The 24,374-nt window shown below is 47.7% G+C and overlaps 1 protein-coding gene across 4 annotated transcripts in view; it reads left to right on the top strand.

The window, feature by feature from the left end:
- Window positions 1-704: 704 nt before the first annotated feature.
- The window catches only part of LOC135896859 (serine/threonine-protein phosphatase 6 regulatory ankyrin repeat subunit B-like), a 90,874-nt gene continuing 67,204 nt past the window's right edge, over window positions 705-24,374 (top strand). The window contains exons 1-12 of one of the 4 annotated variants that reach the window (XM_070532260.1): window positions 705-764; window positions 830-1,089; window positions 2,666-2,869; window positions 3,911-4,012; window positions 5,365-5,521; window positions 12,286-12,446; window positions 12,689-12,808; window positions 17,614-17,814; window positions 19,502-19,603; window positions 21,277-21,421; window positions 23,637-23,725; window positions 24,249-24,369. In XM_070532260.1, the coding sequence (XP_070388361.1) occupies window positions 928-1,089; window positions 2,666-2,869; window positions 3,911-4,012; window positions 5,365-5,521; window positions 12,286-12,446; window positions 12,689-12,808; window positions 17,614-17,814; window positions 19,502-19,603; window positions 21,277-21,421; window positions 23,637-23,725; window positions 24,249-24,369 (1,564 nt within the window). In that variant the 5' untranslated portion in view covers window positions 705-764; window positions 830-927. Of the gene's footprint in view, window positions 765-829; window positions 1,090-2,665; window positions 2,870-3,910; window positions 4,013-5,364; window positions 5,522-11,015; window positions 11,141-11,679; window positions 11,718-12,285; window positions 12,447-12,688; window positions 12,809-17,613; window positions 17,815-19,501; window positions 19,604-21,276; window positions 21,422-23,636; window positions 23,726-24,248; window positions 24,370-24,374 lie in introns of those variants that run through there. The other 3 variants (XM_065425366.2, XM_070532261.1, XM_070532262.1) reach the window with 3 other exon arrangements.

Raw genomic sequence — 24,374 nt, 5'->3', positions numbered from 1 at the left:
GTGCGTGTATGCCTCTATCAAAAAAGAAAAAAGAAAAGAAAAAGAAACAGCTGGCGTTGTGTACGGTTTTGTCTTGTGTCGCGTCTGTCACCCGTTCTTAGGCCTATCGCCGTGTACCGAACGGCATAGAGTTTCTCACTACATTACCTAGAAGGAAATTTGGCGCTGCTGCGCTGTGGTATGCATGGGAATGCCAGTATATTGTGACTTCGGATTGGCATCCTTCTCGTAGAGGCAGGACACCATAGAGAAAGAAATTGAATTTCTTTCTCTATGAGGACACCTTGAAGACGCGCTTGGCAAGCACCGTTCCGTCTGTCACAATGATTCACTTTCTACTAGAACAGCACGTGAAAAGCTGTTTTAGCTTTATTATTACGCGAAAACATGTTTTGTTTAACTATGAGAACTTGTTATTGTGTGTACGACTACATGTTACGTAAAAAATATCATCGGGCCGCTAAAGTTGGAGGACAGACGACAAAGTTCTCGCTCGCTTTGAAACAGTTGGTCGTCTGTTCTTGCTTTTCTTCGCTTGGTCATGCATTGTGGGTGAGTAAAGATGTAATATGTGTGAATGGAAACATTTTATGAAGATTTTACTTTGAGAACGCGTTATTTGCGTAGCCATATCCACGTTTTAGACGAAGCCTCTTACGAAAGCAGCCAACACGAGCCTCGCAGACACATATACCGTCATTCCCATGACAGAACGGTTCCCCCTTAGAAACTCCCATAGACGGTGGCGCCAGATTACCCTCTAGGTGTTATAGTGAGAGACTCTATGCCGAACGGGCCTTCCCAACACAGTGCCCTCTGTTTCGCGCAGGTGGCACGGCGGGCGCAGCCGTGGCGTAGCGTTGCGAGAGTGGGGGCGCGTGGCCCGGAGCCCCCTCCCCCGCAGGGGACCATGCCCTTGGGCGCACCATGGCGTCGGCCAGCGACGACCCGATCGCGTTCTGGCTGAAGCTGGGCGCGCTCGACAAGCTGGAGCAGGCGCTGCTCGACGGCTACGGGGACCAGCTGCGAGGGCGCTCCTCGCGCATCCCGCAGGTGGCCCGCTTCCTCAAGCAGGTGCCCGCCGTGCAGGTACGCGCTGCAGCGCGTAGCAGGTGTCAGGAGCCATGCATGGAATGGGCGCCTGACACCCAACTGTACAATATACACCGCATTGCCGTCGTTAATAGGTTTCCTATTTGAGTGCCATTGCGTTTAGTATATCACTTTGTTTTCATTTTATTCATACGTTGAGTTTAAATGTCAGATGTTTTTTTTTATTTTTAAGGTTTATTTTCACTCCACTCCAGTGTTTACTTTTAATTGCGCTTATCTGTCTGACATTCACTGATTTCCCATTGATGTATTTGTATTGCATTAGATTTATTAACGCTTTATCGATGTTACCCACCGAACCTTTCACCGAACAGGTCTTTAAGGTAATAAAAATGGGAAAAAAAATGAAACCATTTTCAAAATTCGGCGCTCTGGCTCAGTTACTCTGACCGCGTTCCACTGCTGACTACATGGTCGTAGGTTTGATTCCCGCGGCCGTGTGGGGCGTATTTTGGTGGGAACCAAATGCCAAAGAAAGCTTGTTTACTTATATTTGAGTTTGCTTTAAGGTATCCAAGGGGGTCGAAAATTTATCCGGAACCCTCCACTAGACCGCGTCCCTCTATTCAATGTGTAATTTTGGCACCAATTAACCATATAATTTTTTAAAGTCTTTTACCAATATCAACTTGCAAGCAATGACGTAAAATGATAAACTGGATATTAAGTCGGATGTAGGCGGAACTGTATGGAAGCGCTTTAATCATAGTATGGTTGTCAGCTTTCGGGAAAATCGATACTAACTCGACCTACGCTGTTGTGCCGACACAGACGACGAAAAGCAAACGTGAAGTGCGTTTCAAATGAATCGAGACGACGTTTAAAACAAGGATGCAGCTTCAACATCCGATGGTTGCCTTGTCCGCGCATACATGAAGGTCGAAATTTCTTCGCATGGAACAAAGAGCGCTGATGCAGGACATTGAGTACTGGAATTCGCTGCGAGATCCTTTCGTTTCTGCAGTGCGCCCGAGGAAGCATCTATTCACAGTGATCATTTGTCGAAGCCTCGTCATGCAGCTTACGCTATTATGAAAAGAGACCAGATGGTCACGTTGGAACAAACCAGATTGCTTCGGGCAGCATAAACGTACCTAACTCTATCGGTAGGCATCGAACTTAATGCATGCCACAGTTCTTTCAATTTGAGTTTCGCGTGGCGGCCCAGACGAGTATTTTGTGCAATGAGAGGACACAGAGTGACAGAGACAGATATACAGAGTTCCTCTTGTTATGCTTTGTGATTATTGCGCTATTCGCCTGAGAGTACGGTTTACCAACTAAACTTCCGCCATATTGGCACTACAGTTGGGCCTCGCTGACCGCACACTTGGCCAACGTTGACCGTTTACCGTACCGCTTTCATTGTCACGTGGATATACACAGGGTATATCTCTCGTCTGCACAAAGGACTGTTAGCCTGCCTCTTTCTTTTTCGAGTGTCCAACGCACGATTTGAGCGCATGTGAGCGCACGTGCTGCTGACGAAGCCTTATTCAGCGACCCTTCCGCCTTCGGGCTCGCCGCCGTGGCCGGCGCCACCACTGCGCAGGCGCAGATGGAGGAGATGCACGAGGGCGCCATGCAGGGCCGCCTGGAGGAGGTGCGCAACCTGGCCGAGGAGCGCCGGCAGCTGGCCTACTGCCGCGACCAGCAGGGCGCCAGCCCGCTGCACAAGGCCGTGCTCTTCCAGCAGCGCGCCCTGGTCGCCTACTTCGTGCAGCACTTCCCCGCGGTCATGCACACGAGGGACCACGTGAGTCGCAATTGAAGAAAATGTCTTCCTCGTGGCACCAGGCAAGAGTAACGAGACTGTGATGAAGTCAACTTTGTCTATCCCGTGCATGCGCATGACTGATACGAAGGTGGCGTACCTTTTAACTACAGTGTCGTCTGTAGGGGTGTACGAACTTCAAAACTTCCGATCAACGAATCGAATATTGTCCAATTAGATTGGGTCCTCGAGTCGAACAGTCATTATTCGTAAATACGAGTGTTTCTCGAATAGATATTGCATATCTTAAATCGTCAGCTGCATGCGATCAAACATAAAACTTCAGCACAAGCAGTGGTGTAACCTCGAATATATTTCCGGGGTGGGGGGCAGGGGGAGGGGGGCAATCAGTGCATTTTGCCGAAGATGGACCGGCAGCATCTCGTACACAGAAATTTAGGGGGAGGTGGGTCACGTGCTCGTTAAGTTCGAATTCCTTTCGCTTCCGGTACTGTTCGATTCACATTCGATTCGGTCTCGAAAATTGCTGTTCGCACGCTCATAGCGTTATCGCAAGTCAACTTACAGCCTCTTAATGTATTTGTCAATAATCTCTAGGCTTTTGTTTATCGCGCGGGCTCTTCTTGCGGATATTTCAGCACGTAGCCTTCCTTTCTTTCTTATCTCGCTTTCTTCCTTTAGTGTCAGCTTCAGCGAAAAAAGTTTTGACGCGCGTGTTTGTTATTACGTACGTGCGTGTGTGTGCGTTCGTGTGTGTGTGTGTGTGCGCGTGTGCGTGCGTGCGTGCGTGCGTGCGTTACTGGCCAATACGATGGATTTTCACTTGCGTGTGTGTGGGTGTGTGTGTGCGTTACTGGCCTATACGATGGGCTTTCGCTGACACAAAGCATATCTACCTTTCAACTCGATTGCCTCAGCACTCATTGTACATTACTTACTTTCTACTTTCTCATAAACTTCTCAGGTAGCACAAAATATACACGTATGCGCTATGCTAAGTGAAAACATCGACGAAGTGGAATGTGCTACAAAGACGTGCGCTATTCTCTTGCGCGTTTGCAGCAAGGCAGGACGCCGTTGCACTACGCTGCCGTGCTGCAGGACAACGGCGAGATCTACCGGATGCTAAAGACGGCGGGGTCCGACGAGAACGCCACCGATGTTGTGAGTGACCGCGACCGCTTTTATAGCGCGATTCCTTCGGTGGCAGCGTGCTGCAGTCACCGCTTGGCCATCGGACACAGGAATTTGTTCCGCCTTTGCCTGCTTTCGCAGCTTGCGCGCGAAAACAGACCTGGCGCTTGTGACTCCATGACAACTGCAGTGACAATTTCGATGGCTAAAGCGTGATAAGAATGCAAAAGCACGTTAGAGGACCGTTATGGTGACGCACACCAGTTCCATCTGCACTTGTCCGAATTTCGAGAGAAAGCTGCCTGATCTTTCGACACAATACTTCCGCACTACAGTTTGTACGTGTGAGTAATATCGGCAACTGGACATGAAGTAAAGAACTCGGCGTAAGAGAAACGGCTTGCAACTTTTTTGTTCTTTTTCTTTTGAGGGGGGGGGGAAGGGGAAGGCGTACCTATTTACTTGTAGATCTCAGGATGTTCTAGCCTTAAAAGCAGCTTATTCTATGCATTACATTCTCGCTACCTGTATCGGACGTCTGCGTGTTTAGGTGAGAACTACCCTGAACCTCTCATTATACCCGTTGGTTGCTAAACCACAAGTGCATTTCACCTGCTCTCATTTTCGCTTTTACAAGTGTTTTCGTCTCGAAATTCGGTCTAGACTGGATAACTGTGTAGATAGGAGGTGTTATTGTTTAGCCGACAATGTTAATGTTCGGTGAATACTCGGAGAAAGCTGCTTCAGCGCCCGCATAAAATTAGGTATCGCCCTTTTCGATATATTTTCTTCGGTATATTTTGTCTGCAGTTCCTTGCGCCTGTATTTTGTATGCCTTTTCTTAAGTAGCGCCAACAGTATTCCGTATGTTTCTCACGATCAATTTTAGGCAAATACCCGCGTCCATTTGCTTTACATGTCATTGTTTGTACGGGTGTTTCATCCTTGTATTTTCTATTAGGCAGTGTCTATTTTTTTTCTATACATTTCTATTCGTGTACTTGTTCTCACTGCTGTAGTAATCCCCCCAGGAGTTTGCCAGTGTTTCGGGATAAGCCCTATAGCCCACCTGCAGCCTCCTATTCGCGTAACGACCACTGGCTCTTTGGTCACCCCAGATGTCATCAACGCAGGTCACCAGCTATGGAACTCCACTTTGGTGTCACGATGCTTCACTGCGCACACAGTCATCACTTCCTTCCTCTTTTATTCTTTCTACTCCTCCTTTCCCTTACCTCCAGTGTAGGGTAGCAAACCGGGCGCTCGTCCGGTTGACCTCCCTGTCTTTACTCTGTTTGCTCTCTCTCTCTCTCTCTCTCTCTCTCTCTCTTTCTTTCTTCGGGATAAAATAAACGGAAGTGACGCGCGCATTGCTCGCGCAGTACGGCCACACCCCGGACTTCTACCTCGACGCACCCGGCGAGCTGACACTAGAGCAACTCAAAGAAGGCACCTCGTCGAGCCGCTCCAAGAAGGCCAAACATCGCAGGAGAAAGTCCGGCGAAAACAGCACTGCCAGCATTCGTGGCTACTCCGCAAGTAAGTGAATCGAGACTTACTTTTCGAATGGATCGATTGATTCCTTTTAATAAATTCACAGACGAAAAAAAGGGAGAACGCGCGCGCACTTCATGCATGTGCGGTGATTCTCACTGTCCGAATGCCCAAACTCAATCTCTCTTTGGCACGTTCACTGAGGCTGCGCAGGAGTTTGCGTTGCAAATACGTGTTGCAATGAATACGTGATAGGAGGATCCAAGTACTGGACTCTTTTGTTTTGCAGGCCGATGCAGTCTCGTGGAAGATGCTCTATGGTCGAGCTGATGCCAGCAGCGCATGTCTTGCGTATTGCGGTATTATTGATGTTTCATCACCATGAGCCGTTTGCATGCCGTTTTTTTTTTGGGGGGGGGGGGGGAGCACGCATAACCGTTTTTTTAACACCTGTGGCCGATAGCACTATTATAGCCACTGAGCTGGAATACTCGAAAGAAGCGGACTTTAGTTGCACGAGAACTCGAAACGCATAATCGACTAATTACCAAAAATTTAATTATTAGCTTTTTCATTACTTACTTCATGGCCCATACTGTAATTTACAAATTGTAGCCGGTGAATTTGCCAGGCGTATTCACTTGCAACAAATTTTCAGGATAACAACAGTTTCGAAGTATTCATTCCCAAAGTGTGCTACGAAATACATGGGCGTTCTAGTTACTTCTGGGCTGCTGTGTACAAAACAGTGGTTTATTTAAAAAAGTGAGTGAAACAATAGTGCATTTTTACCGCAAGTGAGACGGCGCCTATCTCGAAATCCGTGCGATCTTCAAATGTCATTCCAAGTGTGTATGGCTTGCAAACTCGTCGACCGTACGATTCGTAAATTGCAATATGTACCATGACGTGTTTGATTTAAGTGGTAATTAATCATTTGTTTTCATTAGCCAATTATGTATTTAAATTTCTCGTGCGAGTAATGTAGTACGCCCCTTCGAGTAGTCAGCCTCATGGACTTAAATTAATTAAATTAAATTATGGGGTTTTACGTGCCAAAAGCACGATCTGATTTGAGGCACGTCGTAGTGGGGTACTCCGGAATAATTTAGACCGCCTGGGGTCCACTACGCTGTATGCCACAGGCTATCTTTATAAATTCTGAATGTGAAAAAAAAAACGTGACTGGGTTTCAACGTGGCTTGAACCTATAGTTATACGAGCGAAAGCTCTGTTAAGCATGGTTAGACACGGTTCTTCAGTGCTTGTTCCCGGCGAGCTATATCGGCAGGGTGCTCGGACTCAGCTTGGCGCCTGCGGCGAAGAGTTGACGCGCTCGCACCGGCGCATGCTTCGTCCATGGCGAGACTGAGCCAACTGAGCGACCAAGCGCCGGCGAAACGGCTGTTAAATTCTCGCCTAGTCACGTGGTACACAGCGGCGAGGCTCCAGCGAGCGCAGCGGCGACGCCTCTCCGCAGCGGATCACGTGTCGTGACGTCACACCTTCACACTTGCGCGCCTGAGGCTGAAGGTCAAAGGCACCCCGAGAGTGTCCTTGGGAGTTGTACCTCGAGAAATGGAGCTTTCGCTATCGAAAAAAAAAAAGGGGGGGGGGCACCCTATACATTGGGTGGGCGTCCTGTCTTAGTGCGCAATTCACCTCCTAAACCAGTGGGCCTCCTAAACCTCCTAAACCTCACCTCCTAAACTAATTCACCTCCTAAACCAGATGTTTTGCAGCTGGCGCTGCTAGGTTCGACCACTTTCCGCTCTCCGACAGTACAACCTCGAGGCGATTAAGTTCGCCTGGCAGAATAACCACCACAGTTCCTCAGTGACTATGTCGTTTTGCGGTCGATCACGTAATTCTCGGCTTCGTTTCAGTGTCCCGATGGCTGACATTCTCGTTGGAGCGAAATCCAAAACGCTCGTGTCGCTCCGCTTCGAGGGCCGAGTTCACAAAACTGTTCGTTTGCAAATGCTTTTTGCTATTGTCGGGCCGCCTTCGGTAATAATAGGTCCACCATAACTATTGGCTGTAATCAATTCTTACGAGAAGTTTTAGGTTCAATAGCTTAAGAACTCTTTCGCGAACACACGCCTGTAATTTAAAACCCTATCAATCGTATAATATATTTTTTTGCGTAAGAAAAATATTCGTGGTGTTAGGGCCAAATCCGGGTCCGCATTCACGAAAGGTTCTTGTGCTGGAATCATTGGTAAGACCTAATGTCAACCAATCGTGATTAGCGAATGCACCCGACCATTCGAAAGCAGCGCTTACGAATAAAAAAAAAACTGTGATTCTGCCCCTGGACATTTCTGAAGGAGGTGGCGATTACGAAACGCTTGTAGCTGCAATGTTCGGGCTGATTTGCCATTGTTGCGACTTTGACTTGTTAAACTAGTTCCCTACCTGTGGTGACACGTTCTTTTCCGCTCCTATACTGCGTGCTGTATTATTTTGCCGCCGCTATTCTACCTAGTCCTCGTTACGTGTCACTTTCTTTCTTCGTTTCCCCTTTTCCGCCCTGGCCAACTACAGGCCTTGAAAGGACCGCGTTTATTAACATCGAAATACTTCTTTATTACTACGGATATGTACTCAAAGTGCTTTAAAGGGCCAATTTTATGCGCAGTGACGCCTGCGTCGTTGTTACTTTGTAACCGACCCCACCCCCTCCCCGATTCCTCTTCCCTCTTTCACATGCGTTAGTGTTTGCACGAGTTAAAGCGTCATTTTGTGGTTTGTAATATTATAATTTGATTTTAGTTCAGTAAATGCGCGTATTCCTTTTGTGCAAATTACAGATCTTCCCTAGAGGTGATATGGAGTTGCCAGAAGTGCGCCGTTTCCCAACTCTTCAATGGGACCCTTGTACTCCCTACCCCAACCACGTTATCTCTTCTTCCTTTCTGTCTATCTTACATTTCTGTTTCTCCCCCTTCCCTCCTGAAGGGCTATGGGGGTCGTGCCCTTTGCGGTGATAGATGCCAGCTCGCTCGCTTCCATCATTCCCTATCTCTCAGTTATATCTGTATGTTTCCAAACCAAATGACAATATTTGATTTCAAAATGAAACCCAAAGCGATCTTTTTTGAATTACCGTTTCGAATATCCAAAACTTCTTTCAGAAAGAGGACAGATATAACATGGCATTTCACTGCGAGCGAGACGGTGTCCATCAAGGAATATTTCTTCTGAGATGATGTGACAAACATGCAGGCAGCCTAACAAATAAACATCTTTGATCTGGTAATGAGCTCTAAAAGATCGTACACGGGTGTTTTCGCATTTCGCCCCCATCGAAATGAGGCCGCCGTGGCCGGGATTCGACCCTGCGACCTCGTGGGGGGTATTTTTGTATCCTAATTCCCATACACGCTCTGCAAAACAAACAGGCCCGCTACGAATGGAAGCGAGCGCGATTACAAAATTAGATTATAAGAACCTCATTAACTGTAAGGATGTAAGCTTATTTATTTATTTATTTATTTATTTATTTATTTATTTATTTATTTATTTATTATATTGTACATAGGAGAGAGATGTCGCCTTTATTTGACGCCGGCTATTCTTTTTCACATAGAAGTGTGAGAAAAAATAAAAATTGGAGGACGCTTAAGCTTCGCCTTCAAGAGTGGAACGCGACAGCGTCGACCCGCCAAGGGGTGTAAGACAATGGGCTACGGCGCAGCGACTACGCGCCCCGCATCGGACGCGGTGAGCGTCGAGCAACGCAGCGTTCCGCGCGGCAACGAAAGGTGCGCCTGAGCAAGCGACGCACGCCTGAGCCTTAGAAACAGCTCGTTTCTAAGGCAACACCGCATTCACTAGAGGCGCTTTTGTACCGCTTTGAAGCATCGAACTCGTGGCTGAGCAAATAAAAAAAAAAACTCGTGGCTGAGTGGTAGTGTCTCCGTCTCACACTCCGGAGACCCTGGTTCGATTCCCACCCAGTCCATCTTGCAAGTTGTTTTATATTCATGAAATGCCTGCTGGGATTTATCGCTCACGGCCAACGCCACCGACGCCGACGACACCGGCTTTTCTGCGACACGAGCTCCTTAACGCTGTCGCGTTAAAATGTAAGCTTTTTATTGCATGAATAAATGTAAGTTGTGTGTTTGGTTACATCTGCGATAGGTACAAGACGTTGCGCGGACGCCACCGCAGCTGCGTCCCTGATGTAGCCGATATCTAACGCGTAAGCGTTGAGGGCCCCGTGTCGCAGAAAACCCGGCGTCCGCGTCCGGTATCTCACATCGTTACGGCAACAAATTCAGACCTAATTTCGCACCACGCATAACTAACCACTCTTCAACCACCAAAGTTGCTCACACCTTACCTTTCATTCTTTACAAAGTTATTCCTTCAAATTTTGAGAACGGCAGCCCACAAACACATTTAATGAAAAATAAAACATCAACAGCGCATATGTTTTATGTTGACTCTTCTCTGACTGAAATATTAAAAGTGCAAAGCAATAACAGGAGATCGACCCACGCAAGAGGCCGCGTTTCTACCAGAAAGCTTACCTTCGTGCATAGCGTTCGCCGCCAGCGTTTCCCGGTAAACGTTAGGGTTATATAAGCTGCAGTCATACTTTTTTTTATTTCTCTATGCTGCAGTTGCCGGGAAGCATGAAAAGCAGTCAGGGCTCTTTGAATGCTATCGCATTCTACTCTAAAAGGCGAAGCTTAAGCGTCCTCCACATTTTTTTTATCCACTCGTGCATCTTTGGCTCTCATTTATTCTTAGCCCCTAAGTGATCATTGAGATCAAGTTTAAGTGCGCGGGAAAGCAAACTGGTAACTGAGCCAGAAAGCGAATCGCAGGGTCTTCTTTCACAACAAGATCCGCGGCTCGAATCGTGATCAAATTTGGCACGAATAAGAAAAGGGATATCCGAGCAGCGAGATTGAAAATTTCCTTCAGATAAAGGACGTATTTAATCTATTTCATTTACTATCACTTGTGGGCACTGCGTAAGAAAGTGTGGAGAAGTAATACAAAGAGGATGTTGCAGTATTATCGAAAGAACAAGACAAGAGTAAATAAAAAAAATCAAGACAAGACACAAGTATTCAGTGCATCAAAACAAGGTCAACGGGATTCTATGACAAGCGTATTGTCCAGGTCTAAAGGGATGATATTCGTGTGCCTAATAAGAACTCCGTACCTGTTTTGAAATGTTTTGTTTGTGTTTCACTCGTCCGGTCATGGTTCCTTGTTGTGTGTGTACCAGCCCCTCTCATGGCATGACTACTTCCCTTTCAAATGCGGCACTTTTTTCTCTAGTGCTTTAACAGATATACGGACGTTTGAGGACTTCCGCCGTCGCAGTTGGCGTCGGGGTTGTCGTGCTGTCTTACCATCGACGGAGCTAAGAAGTCCTCGAGAAACGCGAAGTGCGTTTGGCCTGCAAAGCGACGAAGCCAAGTGGACCGCACATGCATGCCCCGCCCAATCGTCTTTGCCGGAGCTGGCTTCCACTGCAGGCGTCAGCGTTGCGCGCACACATGTTAAAGTTCATGCTGAGCAGCCGTATGCATATTACGCCGTGGTCGGACGTCAAGCCAAATTTATGCAATCCTTTCTTTGGACGCTGACCAGTGCCGACGGCTTTCACTTCGGTCTCGTCTCGTGTATACCATCCGGGTATAATATTCTTGCACCGTGATACCATCCAAGCGCTAAGCCCACAGCGTCGTTGTGACGCTCCGCATCGTCGTGCCAGCGTTCTGGGGTGCCTTCAGGGCAAAGCTAAACTTTGCTATCACTTTCAATGCTTCGCCGAATTCGGGCGAGACTGACAATTTTTATTATTACTACTTTTTTATCGCGATAGCAATCATGTGGCCACTCCAGGCGCATTTCTACGGTCGGCGTCGCCGTGAAGTTCCGTATGAGTGAAAGCCTGTGAGGGTGAGCCGGCGAACGCGGTTGAATCTCGCGTGCGCGAGCGAGCAACGCGGCCCGGATGCTTGCCCTCTCCTGTGGCGCGCGAGGCAAGAGGTTCGGGCGAGGGAAAAGGGTCGTTCTTCTCTGGCGGCTGCCAGGGTGTCTCGATGTCCTCCTCGCCCGCCGCTCCGTACAGAGTAGAGACAACCGCGGCGTGTACTACGGCGTTGGCCACACGAATCGCGGACGCCGTAGTAGATGCCTTTTGGCGGACGCCGTAAGGACGCGTTGCCGGCGCTCATGTGTCTTGAAAGCAGCCTGCGACGTGGCCGAAGTGCGCGCCCATGCTGGCCTTATCTTCAAAGCGATCTGCGATGTTTGCAGAGTGCGCGTAGTGCCGGTAGCTTCGTATGCGCGGTGCATTCGACGTTTCGTTCACGTTGAAACGATATATGCACGAAGGTCAATTAGCTAGCGCCTGCTGCCATGATTCCTGACTCCAGCGTTTTCACAGGCAGTTTCCGCTGTCATCGAGCGAGATGTGTTCATGTTTACCTGTGCGCGCGGGACACCGTGCTGGTTAATTTAGTTTAAACACGTTCACGGGCTAGTTGGTTTGAATTCGTGATAGAATGGGTAAACGCGACTGAACAAAAGACGTAGAAAGAAGCATACACGCAAAGACAGCGCTGTCTCTGTGTGTCTGTTTCTTTCTACGTCCTCGTTGAGTCACGCTTACGTATTCTATCGTTGTTAATTTAGTTAGCAAGCGAATGTTTACAAGTGTATACGGCCGGTAAAACTACCATTCTTACTTCGTTCAGTTATCTACTAATTCGCTATCGCAATCGGTGCTCCGTCTTTCGGGCGGAACTGCGACTTTTTTTTTTATCCCGTTGCAGAGCCAGCGGGCCTGAAGGTACAGATCCGCGAAATCATCGGCCAGGGAAACCTCGAGGCCCTTGAAGAGCTTGTTCTTCACGGCCACGGCGACCGGCTGTTGGGCGAGACCAGCCCGAACCCCGTCGTGCAGGAGTTCCTGGACATCGTGCCCGGATATATCGTGAGCACATTAATGCAAATACGCACCCCTGGAGTGTCGCAGCTCCTGGTCGAAAGGCGTCGATGCATTTGTTATTTCTATTCCTAAAGACGGTGCGCAAAAGAGAACGCTGTCCTTAGAACCTCATTACACAGAAGGCAAGCGACCTTCAAATTGTACGATATTTTTGATAATGCAAGAGAGAGAGAGAGAGAGAGAGAGAAAACATTTATTTGTCATCAGACTGGGCGACTTCCTCGCAGGGTGGAGCCCTTAGTTCAGGGCCCCATTGGCCCGCGCCACTCCGCGTGCCCGCCGGATCAGCCGTCGCTGCTCTTGCGGGTCTGAGCTGGTCAGCGCAGTCTCCCAGGAGGATGGTGAAGGTGAAGGAATACGGGAGTAGCCCGGAGGATGTGGGCACTCCCAGGTGCAATGATATATTGTGGGCTTTGCTCCACAATAGGGACAGTATGAGGGATATTGTGTGGGGTGGAAGAGGTGAAGATAAAAGAGGCAGGGAAATGAATTAGTTTGAAGCTGTCGCCACGCAACGGCATCTTCTCGATTAAGGGAATTATGTGGTGCAGGGAAGTGTCTCCTGGTATCTCTGTAATATTGTAGAGTTTCAGTGTAGTTCAGTGGTTCTGTCGGTGCGTCGTCTGGGTTGGACAGCTCTTCCAATGGCGCCCGGTTAGCGAGCTCTCGGGCTACCGCATTAGCGCGTTCATTACCATGGAGAGAGGCGTGTCCAGGCGTCCAGACGATACGCACCCTGTGTAACGCTGTGGGGTGTAATGATGTAAGGATGCGGTGTGTGTAGGGTGTCACCCTCCCTTGTGCCAAAGTCCTGCAGGCGGTCTGAGAATCAGTGACCACTGTGATAGGTCCATCCGGTGCCGGCATGGTTGAAGCGTGTACTATGGCTAGGGCAATAGCAGCCTCTTCCGCCGTGCCACTGTGATAATGCAAAATCACACTCCATTTTTATTTTTCGCGATTACCCTTCTCGGTTGGCACTTTTTTGCCTTTTTTTGCATACTGTAGCAAGAAGTGGGCTAGCTGTGGCATAAGCTGAATTACAAGCATTGAAAAGACAAAAAAGCAGCCGAAACGGGCACATTACCACTGACAAATTGACAGGAAGCAAGAACAGCACATTAGAATAATTTCGTATCGACAGTGTAATTGCTCAACAAGTCTACATAGTGATTTAGTTGTAATCTACGGATGACACCCACTAAACATTTCCATTGCTCAATGGACCTTAGAAGAAATGAAAATTTGGTGTCAGTAAAGCGCCTTGTAATGCGCTGTGCATAGTTCGTGATATTGGCGAGTTGGGCTTTGATCGACGGATGCTAAATGGCGGGGACCCAGGGAAAAATCAAAAGTGTTCACAATCAAATACAGAAATTTCAGTGATTTGACGTATCCATGGGCGAGAGGAGAAGGAGGTTGGTCTTAAAGAAGGTAGAGCGGAGAGAAGTGTCTGTCACATAAGCTCACAAGTTCACAAGCTCTTTATTGCACGAAGGGCTACATATTGGGTATTGTGTAAAGGTAGAACCCCATAACCCTCGTAGAAGTTGCAAAAAGGATTTCTAGACTATATACAAACATAATGAGCGTCTGAAAGAAGAAGTACAAAAAGAGGGAAGAAAAATCATATTTACGGCGGTACATATATGTATATATATCAAAACGTTTATTTAAAAGAAAAAAAATGCAGAAAGCGAGTGGGTGGAGCCCCTAGTCCAGGGCCCCACTGGCTTGAGCGGTCCGCCGTGCTTGGTCGAGGAGCGCCAGTTGCATCTCCCGGTCCTCGCTGGCGAGCCAAGTCTCCCACTGCGCCCTTCCGGAAAGTTTGCCGGCTATTTTTGGTGTATTAATTTTGGGTGGCCTGTTCTGGCAGTCCCACGTAATGTGGGCGAGAGTTGGCCGGCCTCCGCACCAAGGACAGCGAGTGCTGTACAGCGTTGGGTGAATGGCATTTTTCAAATAAAGGTTTGGAAATGTGTGCGTCTGTATTCGGCGCCAGTCATAAGAGTCCTGCCTGGATAGGTCAGGGTGTGGTGGACTGTACTTTCTTCGCTCGCGCCGCTGGTGCTCAAGGATGTCTCGTGGTAAAAAGGGGTTTTCGTCAGAGTGGTCGACCGCTCGGTTGACAAAAGCACGAGCTGCGCCGTCCGCTCTCTCATTGTCCTCGAGTCCTGCGTGACCCGGGCACCAGATGATCATGTGTTTCTGCGTTAGGTTGGATCCTAATAGGTGAGTGGTGCTGTGTGGTAGCCTCCCGGTGAGGAATAGTCTACATACGACTTGGGAATCTGTAAGAGTTATCGACGATTGTCCCAGAGCGTGCTTAGTTTTAATAGCTAGCGCGATGGCTGAAGCTTCTGCGGTATTCGCAGATGCAACTCTAGCCGTGGCACAAGTCACAAGCCCTTGATTTGCGGCCGCTCCTACCACTGCGAGGGCATATTTGTAAGCACCACATCGAGCGACATCTGTGTAGACTGTATCCGGGTTTCCACCGAATTGCTGCATTAACTTTCGAGCTCGAGCATTTCTACGTCCCTGGTGGTATTTTGGACTCATGTTCTTAGGTATTGGGGCTACGATATTGTGTCAAGCAATGTTTACTGAAAGACAAAGTAATTTTGTGCATAATCATTTGTAAAGCAATGCGAGAACATGGTAATGAATGCAGTGTTGTACGTGTTGCAATTTAAGCAGGGGACAAGTGAATCTAATCAAGCCCATTCTTTTTAAATGGGACAGAGCTCGAAGCGCAGTCTACTTGTGCGACAATGATGGGCCATAAGGTACGTGGGCTCGTGATTTCGTAAATATTGATTTCATATGTAATGTACGACTGTGTGAAGCTACAATATAGAAAGTCTGGAGTGTATGGTAATGGTATGGTTTTGCCCAAATTTAGGACGACGCAACGAGCTATGGAAAGAAGAATGATGGGTGTAACGTTAAGGGATAAGAAAAGAGCAGATTGGGTGAGGGAACAAACGCGAGTTAATGACATCTTAGTTGAAATCAAGAAAAAGAAATGGGCATGGGCAGGACATATAATGAGGAGGGAGGATAACCAATGCTCATTAAGGGTTACGGACTGGATTCCAAGGGAAGGGAAGCGTAGCATGGGGTGGCAGAAAGTTAGGTGGGCGGATGAGATTAGGAAGTTTGCCGGGACGACATGGCCACTATTAGTACGTGACCAAGGTTGTTGGAGAAGTATGGGAGAGGCCTTTGCCCTGCAGTGGGCCTAACTAGGCTGATGATGATGATGATGTATGGTAATAGGAAGACATGACGTAATTTATAAGGTTTTGGGGTTCTTTTTGTAGGCAGTGAGTGTAGTTTCGTGCATGTGTTTATGACCATTGTAGTTGGCTCTCAAGCTGAAGTAAATATCTTGTGCCATTAACCATTTGCAAAGGACAGCTATTAAAGCTTAAATATTTAGTGCTCCTTAATCGGGTGATTTTCGCAGCGAAGACGACGTAGTTGCTTTTAGCTATGTTGGCTCGAAGATAATTAGATTCAAGCCAGTTCAACAGTTTTCGTAGAACATCATTAGCTGTTTTGTAACGTTCAATTTCCGTTTCGGCTGTTTAGAACAAAAATCCGATAGGATCTGTCTCGCGATGAATGTCGGCGTTATTGCTATTAGCATTGAGCAGTGTAGCGATGTGCCATGTCGCTACCACCAGGACGCGTTCTGTATGAGGCGTGTTTGCTGCCGCGTTCATCTCTCGCCTTGCCCACTGAGCAAGCTGCGCCATCGTGCGGTGTCGATGAATTTGCGCGTGCTGCCTGCGAGAATATATATTCAGACTAGAGTGCATATTCAGACCAGGCTGTATATTCAGTCTAGATTGGCTCAAGAAAATGTACGTGGTTCAATTTCGCCCCGCACGGGAGAAATGTTAAATAATTGTTTTGTCATTGAACAGGCGCACAAATCCTGTGGCACGTATACGTAAGGGCCCCAGTGGGCGTCAGAGAGGCTCATTGAGGATGGCGCATACCCGGTAACACATACCAAGTGACCCATGTTGGAGTCAAAGAGGTTCATTGTAGAACGGTCCATACCCAGTAGGATATGCTCAGAGACAGAAGTTGGCCCGATGGTTGGTTTTGAACCTAGTTCCTTCAGCACCGAATTAAGCTCGATGCTCTAACTTCTAGAACATAGATAATATATATGCACAGTGACACGCTGGTGGCAGAACAGTTAGAGGCACAGATCACTAAATGTCTGTGAAGATTCCAAATAATGTTATGTGTATTGATATTCCTGCCGTCTGCGTATAACATGCAATATTTTTGAGAAATAGCCGTGCAAGTCATCGATACGTGCCAGCAAAAGAAAAGGGCCCCACATGGATCCTTGGGGCATTCCCGTCAGTCATTAGCCATGGAGACGCCTTGTTAATGCCATTAGCATTCTTAGGGTACTTCACGCACTTTTCTGGAGCTGGCAATATGTCTGTCTCTGTCTCCCACCGTCTTCCCGCCAACTTCGGTCACTGGGTAGTCCATGGTCTAAAGGGCACTTCACGCATTTTTCCGGAGCTGGCAATCTGTCTCTCTCTGTCCCTCACTGTCTTCCCGCCAACTTGAGTGACTGGGTAGTCCATGGTCTAATGGTTAGAGCGCCTGTGTGGTTAGAGCCTCTGTGGTGCGGGAACCCGGTTCGAAACCTATCGTCGGACCAACTTGGGTCACGTGCATGTTACATTGCGTATGTGCCGCCATCACATAAACCATTTCACGCGAACTTGTATTACTGGGTATGTGCGCCGCTGCCTATATGTGCCGCCCTTCAATGAATCCCGTTCACCCAAATTTTGATCACTGCGCGTGTGAAGCCATGTATGCGCCACACTTCAGTGAACCTCTGTGATGTGAATTTAGTTCACTGGCTATGTGCAGCTGGGCACGCGCCCATCCTGGAATGAATCTCTTTAACACCAACTTTGGCCACAGGGTATGTGCTTCTGTAGGTATGTGCCACTCCTCAATAAACCTGTTTCACGCCAACTCGGGGCCCGAGTTGCAACGATTCTTTTTTTGTGTGTGTTTGTGTGGAGCTACAATAGTGACGTGACTAGGCAAGCTGGCAAAGCGCGCGCGCGCGCTTTCCTCTTTTCGACGACGTCTCCTTCAGGAGCAGATCAGCGACGTGCACCGCGCCGTGATTCGGGGCCGGCTGCGCGAGGTGCAGACGCTGATGAGCCACCGGTCGCTCTCGCTGGCGCGGGACTCGATGGGCGCCACGCCCATCCACAAGGCCGTCATGCACGGCCACGTGGACGTCGCCCAGCATCTGGCCGACAACTTCCGCGACTCGCTCAGTGCCAAGGACGTCGTGAGTTCTGTTCTAGTGGTGCGCGGCAGAGTCTGGGCCAGCCGCTACGCGAGGTCCGAGCGTTGTTACAGCGCCCATCAGCAACGTCCCAGTCGGATCTGCGCGCGAGTCGCTGGGGCAGTTAGGGTAGTAGTCACTGTATGAAATTCAACCTTATGATTCTACCCTTTTATAGATTCTAAATATTATTTTGCTGAGGGGTATAAGGAACTGATACTGCATGTAGGTACAGTGCTTTTATCTTATCATGTTATTTCTTCCGCTAAGTACAGAACAGAGACAAGGAAGGCGGGAGCAGACAGAGATCGCGCTCTCGTTGAGGCCACTGTGTTCCTTGCCTCTGTTCTGTATTTAACGCAAGATATAACATAAACAGCAACCAATCCCCCCCCCCCCCCCCTCCCGTTATATCTCATGACTTACCGTGAATACATGCCGATACAGTCCGTTGTTAAAAGGGACGCCTATATAGTAATAAAGCCAATATAACCAAAGCATTCATTAGAAAAAAGTGGCTGATATGATTTATTGGATCCGTGGACGAGGGAAAATAGAGCGAGTCATTTCAATGCACGACACCTTTAGCGAGTAATAACTCTAGAGCACTATCCTATAGCGCTACTTATTCGATCTCTGTCTTTCCTATCAATAATATCTATCTCTGGACATAGCGTGGCCCTCACACTAGAGTGTTAAAGCCGAAATTGCGCCAACATTATAAGAATTGGCGAAAGCGGAAACGAAAGGATGTGTTATTGTGAGCTCAAACGTGCGTACATATTTCTGGGGAACCCGTATTGGCTTGCTCAGTAGCTTCGTACTCCAGTCGGGTGAATGACAGTTTTTTCCTTTTCATGAAACTTCCACCTTGCGGGCTTCTGCAGAGCCTATTTTCGGTATTCAGTCAGCCCTAATGTGTTCGCATTTCAGTTCAACGTGTTTAGATTCGTTGTTTCAGCTATCCATGATGGTTTACTTGTACGTGAAAATGCTTGTCTGTGGGCTCTTTGGCCAATTGCCAGAGTTGTCGATGGAAGAATAATGAGTGCGCGTTTACTTTAACAGGGGATGGTACTATGCATTCTTGCAATATATACAGAACTGAGATGCATCAATGTAACTCTTGCATAGCCACGCTGTATTTCGACAGTCGGGAGTCCAGCGCGACTGTCGAAATGCAGGCCGGTTGTCGGATGATACTGCAGAGGTGCTCTCACGGTATTAGAGATGCGCTTATGTATATACATATTTGATGACGTAATTAGGCAAGCATACTCACTCGATTTGTGCCATGCCCACAGAAGCCTTCCTCACGACAACGTACGTTGAAAGTTTTGTTGCGCCGAAAACCCGAGTCCTCCGAAGCACAAGCTGCAGTGTTCTCGTTGGGCTTTTGTTCGCGTTAAGCTGCTCCGGTCGACCGATCTGCTTTTCTCATACAAAAGAATGTTTTCTATCGCTGTCTTCTTGGCAAGCATTCACAAGGAAATCTTGGGTATCATACCTCCGGGAAACCTATTTTGTCTTCAGAGTGGCTGGGACTGTCCCTTGACATGCTCAGGCGGTCTATAACGTTGCGGTCCCTCACAAACTTAACTCGAGCGGCAGCTGGCTTTCGTGTGGATTATATCGCGCAGAATTTAAGTACAGCGGAGGTGTTTTCGTTTATTTTTTTTTTCTCCACCAGGAGGGACGAACACCTCTTCACTACGCGGCCGCACTCAGAGACGGTCGCAAGATGTACAACATGCTCATCGCAGCCGGTTCCCCGACGACAATCGTAGATAGCGTGAGTAGTATGTTTCTTGTCTCTTTCGTGGGCCGATCCCAGGGACAGAGGAGTCTAAAAAATGCGGGCTAATCTCGAACGCAGCGCAGTCTAAATCCGTTCCCGTAGGTACGGGCAGTCTAAAAATATGTACCGATGGAAGGTGGCAGATGCATGTGAATTGTGCAATTCCATAGGTAGAGGAGAGAGAGAGAGAGAGAGAGAGAAACGGCCCACTGCAAGTGGATAACGAGCCAGTGGCTCCTGTCGACGGTACAATAAGGCGACACGGATATGTGCATCGACAACCGACGTACATTTGTGGTCATCCTTAGTGTGAACGCCAAGTTAATAACATACAAAAGTAGCCTGTTCGTAAGCGTATTAAAGTTTATGGTTTACCGGAGCACGGGGACAGGTTCATTATACTAACAAAGAGCAGTAGTAGCGCTTTTAGCGTTATCTTGTGACGCTTTCATTAGCCACGAAGTGTTAGATATGTTCTTGTTTTATATGTTTTAGTTTTATAGTTTTATATGTTTATGTTTATATGTTTTAGTTTTAGTTTTATAGTTTAGTTATACATGTTTTTTGTGTTGAGTTACTACTCTATTGCGGAGTTAAGAAAAAAAATGGCTGTGGCTTAGGTAAGGTTAAGCCCAGGATGCGAAGCATACTAGCCTTTATTTTAGTTGTTGAACCACTGTTTAGCTTGGTGAACTGCTGTTGCTTGGCTATATTTGGTTCGGCTAGACGAAGAAACAACTCATGCGTTACTCTGCTTCGCCTTGGACGCCCCGCATTGGACGCGGTGAGCGTCGAGCAACGCAGCGTTCGGCGCGGCAACGAAATGTGCGCCTGAGCAAGCGACGCACGCCTGAGCCTTAGAAACAGCTCGTTTCTAAGGCAACACCGCATTCACTAGAGGCGCTTTTGTACCGCTTTGAAGCATCGTACTCGTGGCTCAGTGGTAGCGTCTCCGTCTCACACTCCGGAGACCCTGGTTCGATTCCCACCCAGCCCATCTTGCAAGAGTTGAGCCAAAGCCACTTCTCCTCTGTCGTGACGTCACGGTGTCACGTGGTATTCAAGGCGACACCGCCGCGCCTGAGGAGCTGGGTTGAGCCCTCGTAATATGCTTCGCATAAAAGAAACCAACTATACGTGAATGGTGGCCAATGCCTTTGAACCTTCAGATAGCTAAAACGTATGTGTTGCAATTAAAGTTACGTGTGCTGTGGTTGACATCAGCGTCATATGATGGCGCCAGCGTCACTGCTGGGCACTTATATGTCTTCCCGGCGCTTTATTTTATTCCGTAAACTGTACTGTTTACGGGCAAGCTAAACTTCTTTAATCACCTCAGAGTGACGTTGACACATCAGCCCTTTTGTCGAATATACACGTCTGACGCGAAGTGTGCAAAACATGTATTCTAAACAGATACTCGGACTGCGACCAGCGCCTGAGCGTCACGTGAACGTTTTATCAACACCAGAAACCAACCTTTTAAAATTTCATTGATGCTGGAACTTCCTTCACTGTTGTCATTACGGTGTTCTTGCACCGAAAGTGCGCGATTGTCTGTTGAATGCACCAAACTTCGCGCGTTCACAGTGATACAATATGTCCCAGTCTCACAGAACCACCCTGTTTTAACCAACGCCAATGTATCACTCGCTTCCCGTCCGCAGAAAGGCAAGACAGCCGACTACTACCTGCAGTATCCTGAGAAGCTAGGACTGGAACAAATCATCAAACGGAATCAGCTGGCCAACGCAACACACCTCGGCAATACTGTCAGCAGGCTCAAAGCCCTCGCACCCCCTTGTATCCAGAGTGAGAGTTTCCCATTTATGCAATGTGGCCACGAATGTAGCAGATTAGGGGCCCTATAACGTAAAACTATTCCAATATGTTTTTGCTCCGAACTGCTGACATCAAATTTGCGTAACCGCCGACGCAAGCACCGGGCGGTCACCCGCAGGCTTGTCTGACCAGACCAATCGAAAGCTCTCCTCGTTGATAGGAGATCACTTTTGTTTGCTTGAAAAACGAAAAACATTGCCTACACTGAGCTGGTTGTCTTATCTAATTGGCTGACAAGAGGCGAGGAGCACGCTCAAGTGGAAAAGGATTCGATGGGGCCGTGTCACTGCACTGAAAATCGATAACCGGATAAAGAGGGTGGTGCTGGCGTCTGCGATTGGTCCGGTTTCTTTTGCTTAGCTTGCGGTGGCTGGTCGACAATCACGGCGGCATGAAACGGAAGCTTAAGAATGACGCTAAAACGGATCCTTAACAAAGAAGAGTTGGCAGAACGAGGTCCTAAACGTGCCGAAAGTCCTCGAAAACGTTGCACGGCCACGCAAAAAGCTTTATTATACGCAAATAAACCGATGCTCTCCGGCAGATGCGACTAGGCAGTGCCTGAGCGATCGGCGGCAGCCATCTTCTATTCCCTTCGGAACGGGGCAGCCTGCGGCTTTTCAGAAGAAAATTAAGCTTTGTTCGACATAGTAATGCGCCTTTAAGGCGTACACGTTATTTTGATGCTGTGAGTTTTTGCGATTTTGTGACGTCGCGTGAAGGCAGGTGAAGTGAGTGTCGCCCGAAAACTTTTGACCAATAGCCGAGGGCTAATGAAGGAAAGGCGTCGTATAAGAAATAACTATTTTTCTTTTGTTCCGTCGAATCACGCATAATCAGTGTGTACACGTCATATCAAATGAGGAGCTATCGCGTTTTTCGTGGCGTCGCGTGACAGACAGGTGAAGTAAGAGTGGCCCAAAAACATGTCTGACCAATCGCGGAGGGCTGATTGGAGAATTGGAATAGTTTTACGTTATAGCGCCCCAGCACTTGCGACGTTTATTATGACGTCTTCTTCTGTGATTGCTGGCAGAAATTCTTAACTGAGAGTGAAGGAAATGCAGAAGGTAGGCCTAATTAGTTATACAGTCTACGCTATTTAGTCGCACAAGTTTTTGCGCTGTTATTTCTTGTTTACTTTGATCAGGAGTGAGCGCCTGTTTTGTTTTGTCTTACAGCTATGTTTGGGGGTTCTGTAGCATGTCCATAGACCGAAAAGGGGGGGGGGGGGCACTCCGCGTAGGCACAGGTCTGCTCTGCCCGGGTTATAGGATAAAACGCAGTAATTTATGCTGAAGACTTCTTCCTCTGACGCACAACACCCACTTTGCATCTCTATTCATTATCTGCAGTAACCTTAAAGCAGCAATGCTCATCCGGGCACATGCAGATTCATGAGCTCACAGTCTAGTCGGCAAAACACTGTTGCCGGTGGTTCAGAATTTCTGCTGATCTGCCTTGCTTCCCTTCGCATCATGCATCATGCAAGCATGGACCGGGGGGGGGGGGGGGGCGCGGCTCGATAAAGACGCTCGCTGAAGGCTCGCCCACCGATCAGAAGCAAGCATTGACGTCAGTCATGGGCATCTACCAACGGTATAACATTGGCATTCTTCAGCTGTTCAGTTTCACTTTTCTCTGTGAAATATACCGGAATCAGTTACGCTGTAATAATTAGCAGTGTCAAGTCTTTTGCTATTTTTCTGTGGTTATGAGCTCCTTATATTGTGCGCTTCATGTCTTCCATTGGAATCAATTACTAGGCTATTTTGGTTAAAGGGTTAATGAGTCTAATTAGCATAGCTACTTGCGTAATTGCTACATCGTATCACTTTCAAATGTGCGCAATCCGTGGTAACAGCAAGGAAGCGGAAATCAATCAATTACCTCATCTTCCTTATTTTAAAACAATTTCTAACGCATGTCGTGAAACGCGAAGTATATTTGCAACCATCTTGGTGACACTGAAACGCACCAACGTATTATTCACTGTGGCGAATGCGCTAGGTTTGGAGTAGAAGAGGTACGTGAATATAAAGTAACTCCGGCACTCCACTACATGTACAATATGTACGCAATGTTGAATGGTATTAGGTGGCGAAAAACGCTCAGGCCAAGACTGGCAAGGAAAAATCAATACATGCGGGCAGTTCTTAAAGAAGAAATACCTTTTCTTTTTCAGAAACCATTGTGAACATGCACGAGAGGTACCACCATTCTAATGGCGGTTTGAACGGCAACCATGAAGCGCATCTGAACGGTGATGAAGAGGTAAGTTGCGATTCTACAAAGTGTTTGCCAGGACTGGACCGTTAGCGTGGAAAAATAAATATATTTGGAAGTTTGTCCATAACGCTTGCACCCAGTCTAGAGAGAGAGAAAAAGAAAGGTGGAGGTTATTATAGATAGTCTGCAGAACGTCTAATTTTATGTCTAAGAGCTTTATAATTTCTAAGCACTATTGCCATTGTTATTTACAGAATTTGTTAAGTTGCTAAACAACTAGTTATTTCTGTTGGTGCCTGGCGCCTTCTGCTTTAGCTTCAGTCCGGCATTTTTTTTTCTTTTGAACTCGCTAACGAAGTCACGAAATTCATCACTAAGTGCTACTTTGCTGCAAAGTGGATCGGTGAAAGTCAGTGTTGTCAAGCTATCACCTTGTCAAGATATGTCAAAAGCACGCAATGTCTCTTTTGCTAGATGTTGAAAAGTGCCCACTGAGGAGAATCGACCTTTTCTTTCTTACTCCTTCTTCTTCTTCTTCTTCTTCTTCCTCTGTGTTTGCCACAACCAGTCGGAAGGCTCCCAAGACACGGTCGAGGACAAAGCTGCTGCCAATCTAGCCAGCCAGCAAGAATCGCTAAAGAAAGTCATGATGCGGACGAAGCCCATGTTACCTCCTGTGATATTGCCGCGTGAG

Source organism: Dermacentor albipictus, chromosome 1 (genome assembly GCF_038994185.2).
Source record: "Dermacentor albipictus isolate Rhodes 1998 colony chromosome 1, USDA_Dalb.pri_finalv2, whole genome shotgun sequence".
NCBI lineage: Eukaryota > Metazoa > Arthropoda > Arachnida > Ixodida > Ixodidae > Dermacentor > Dermacentor albipictus.
This window is presented reverse-complemented; position numbering and strand designations above follow the sequence as displayed.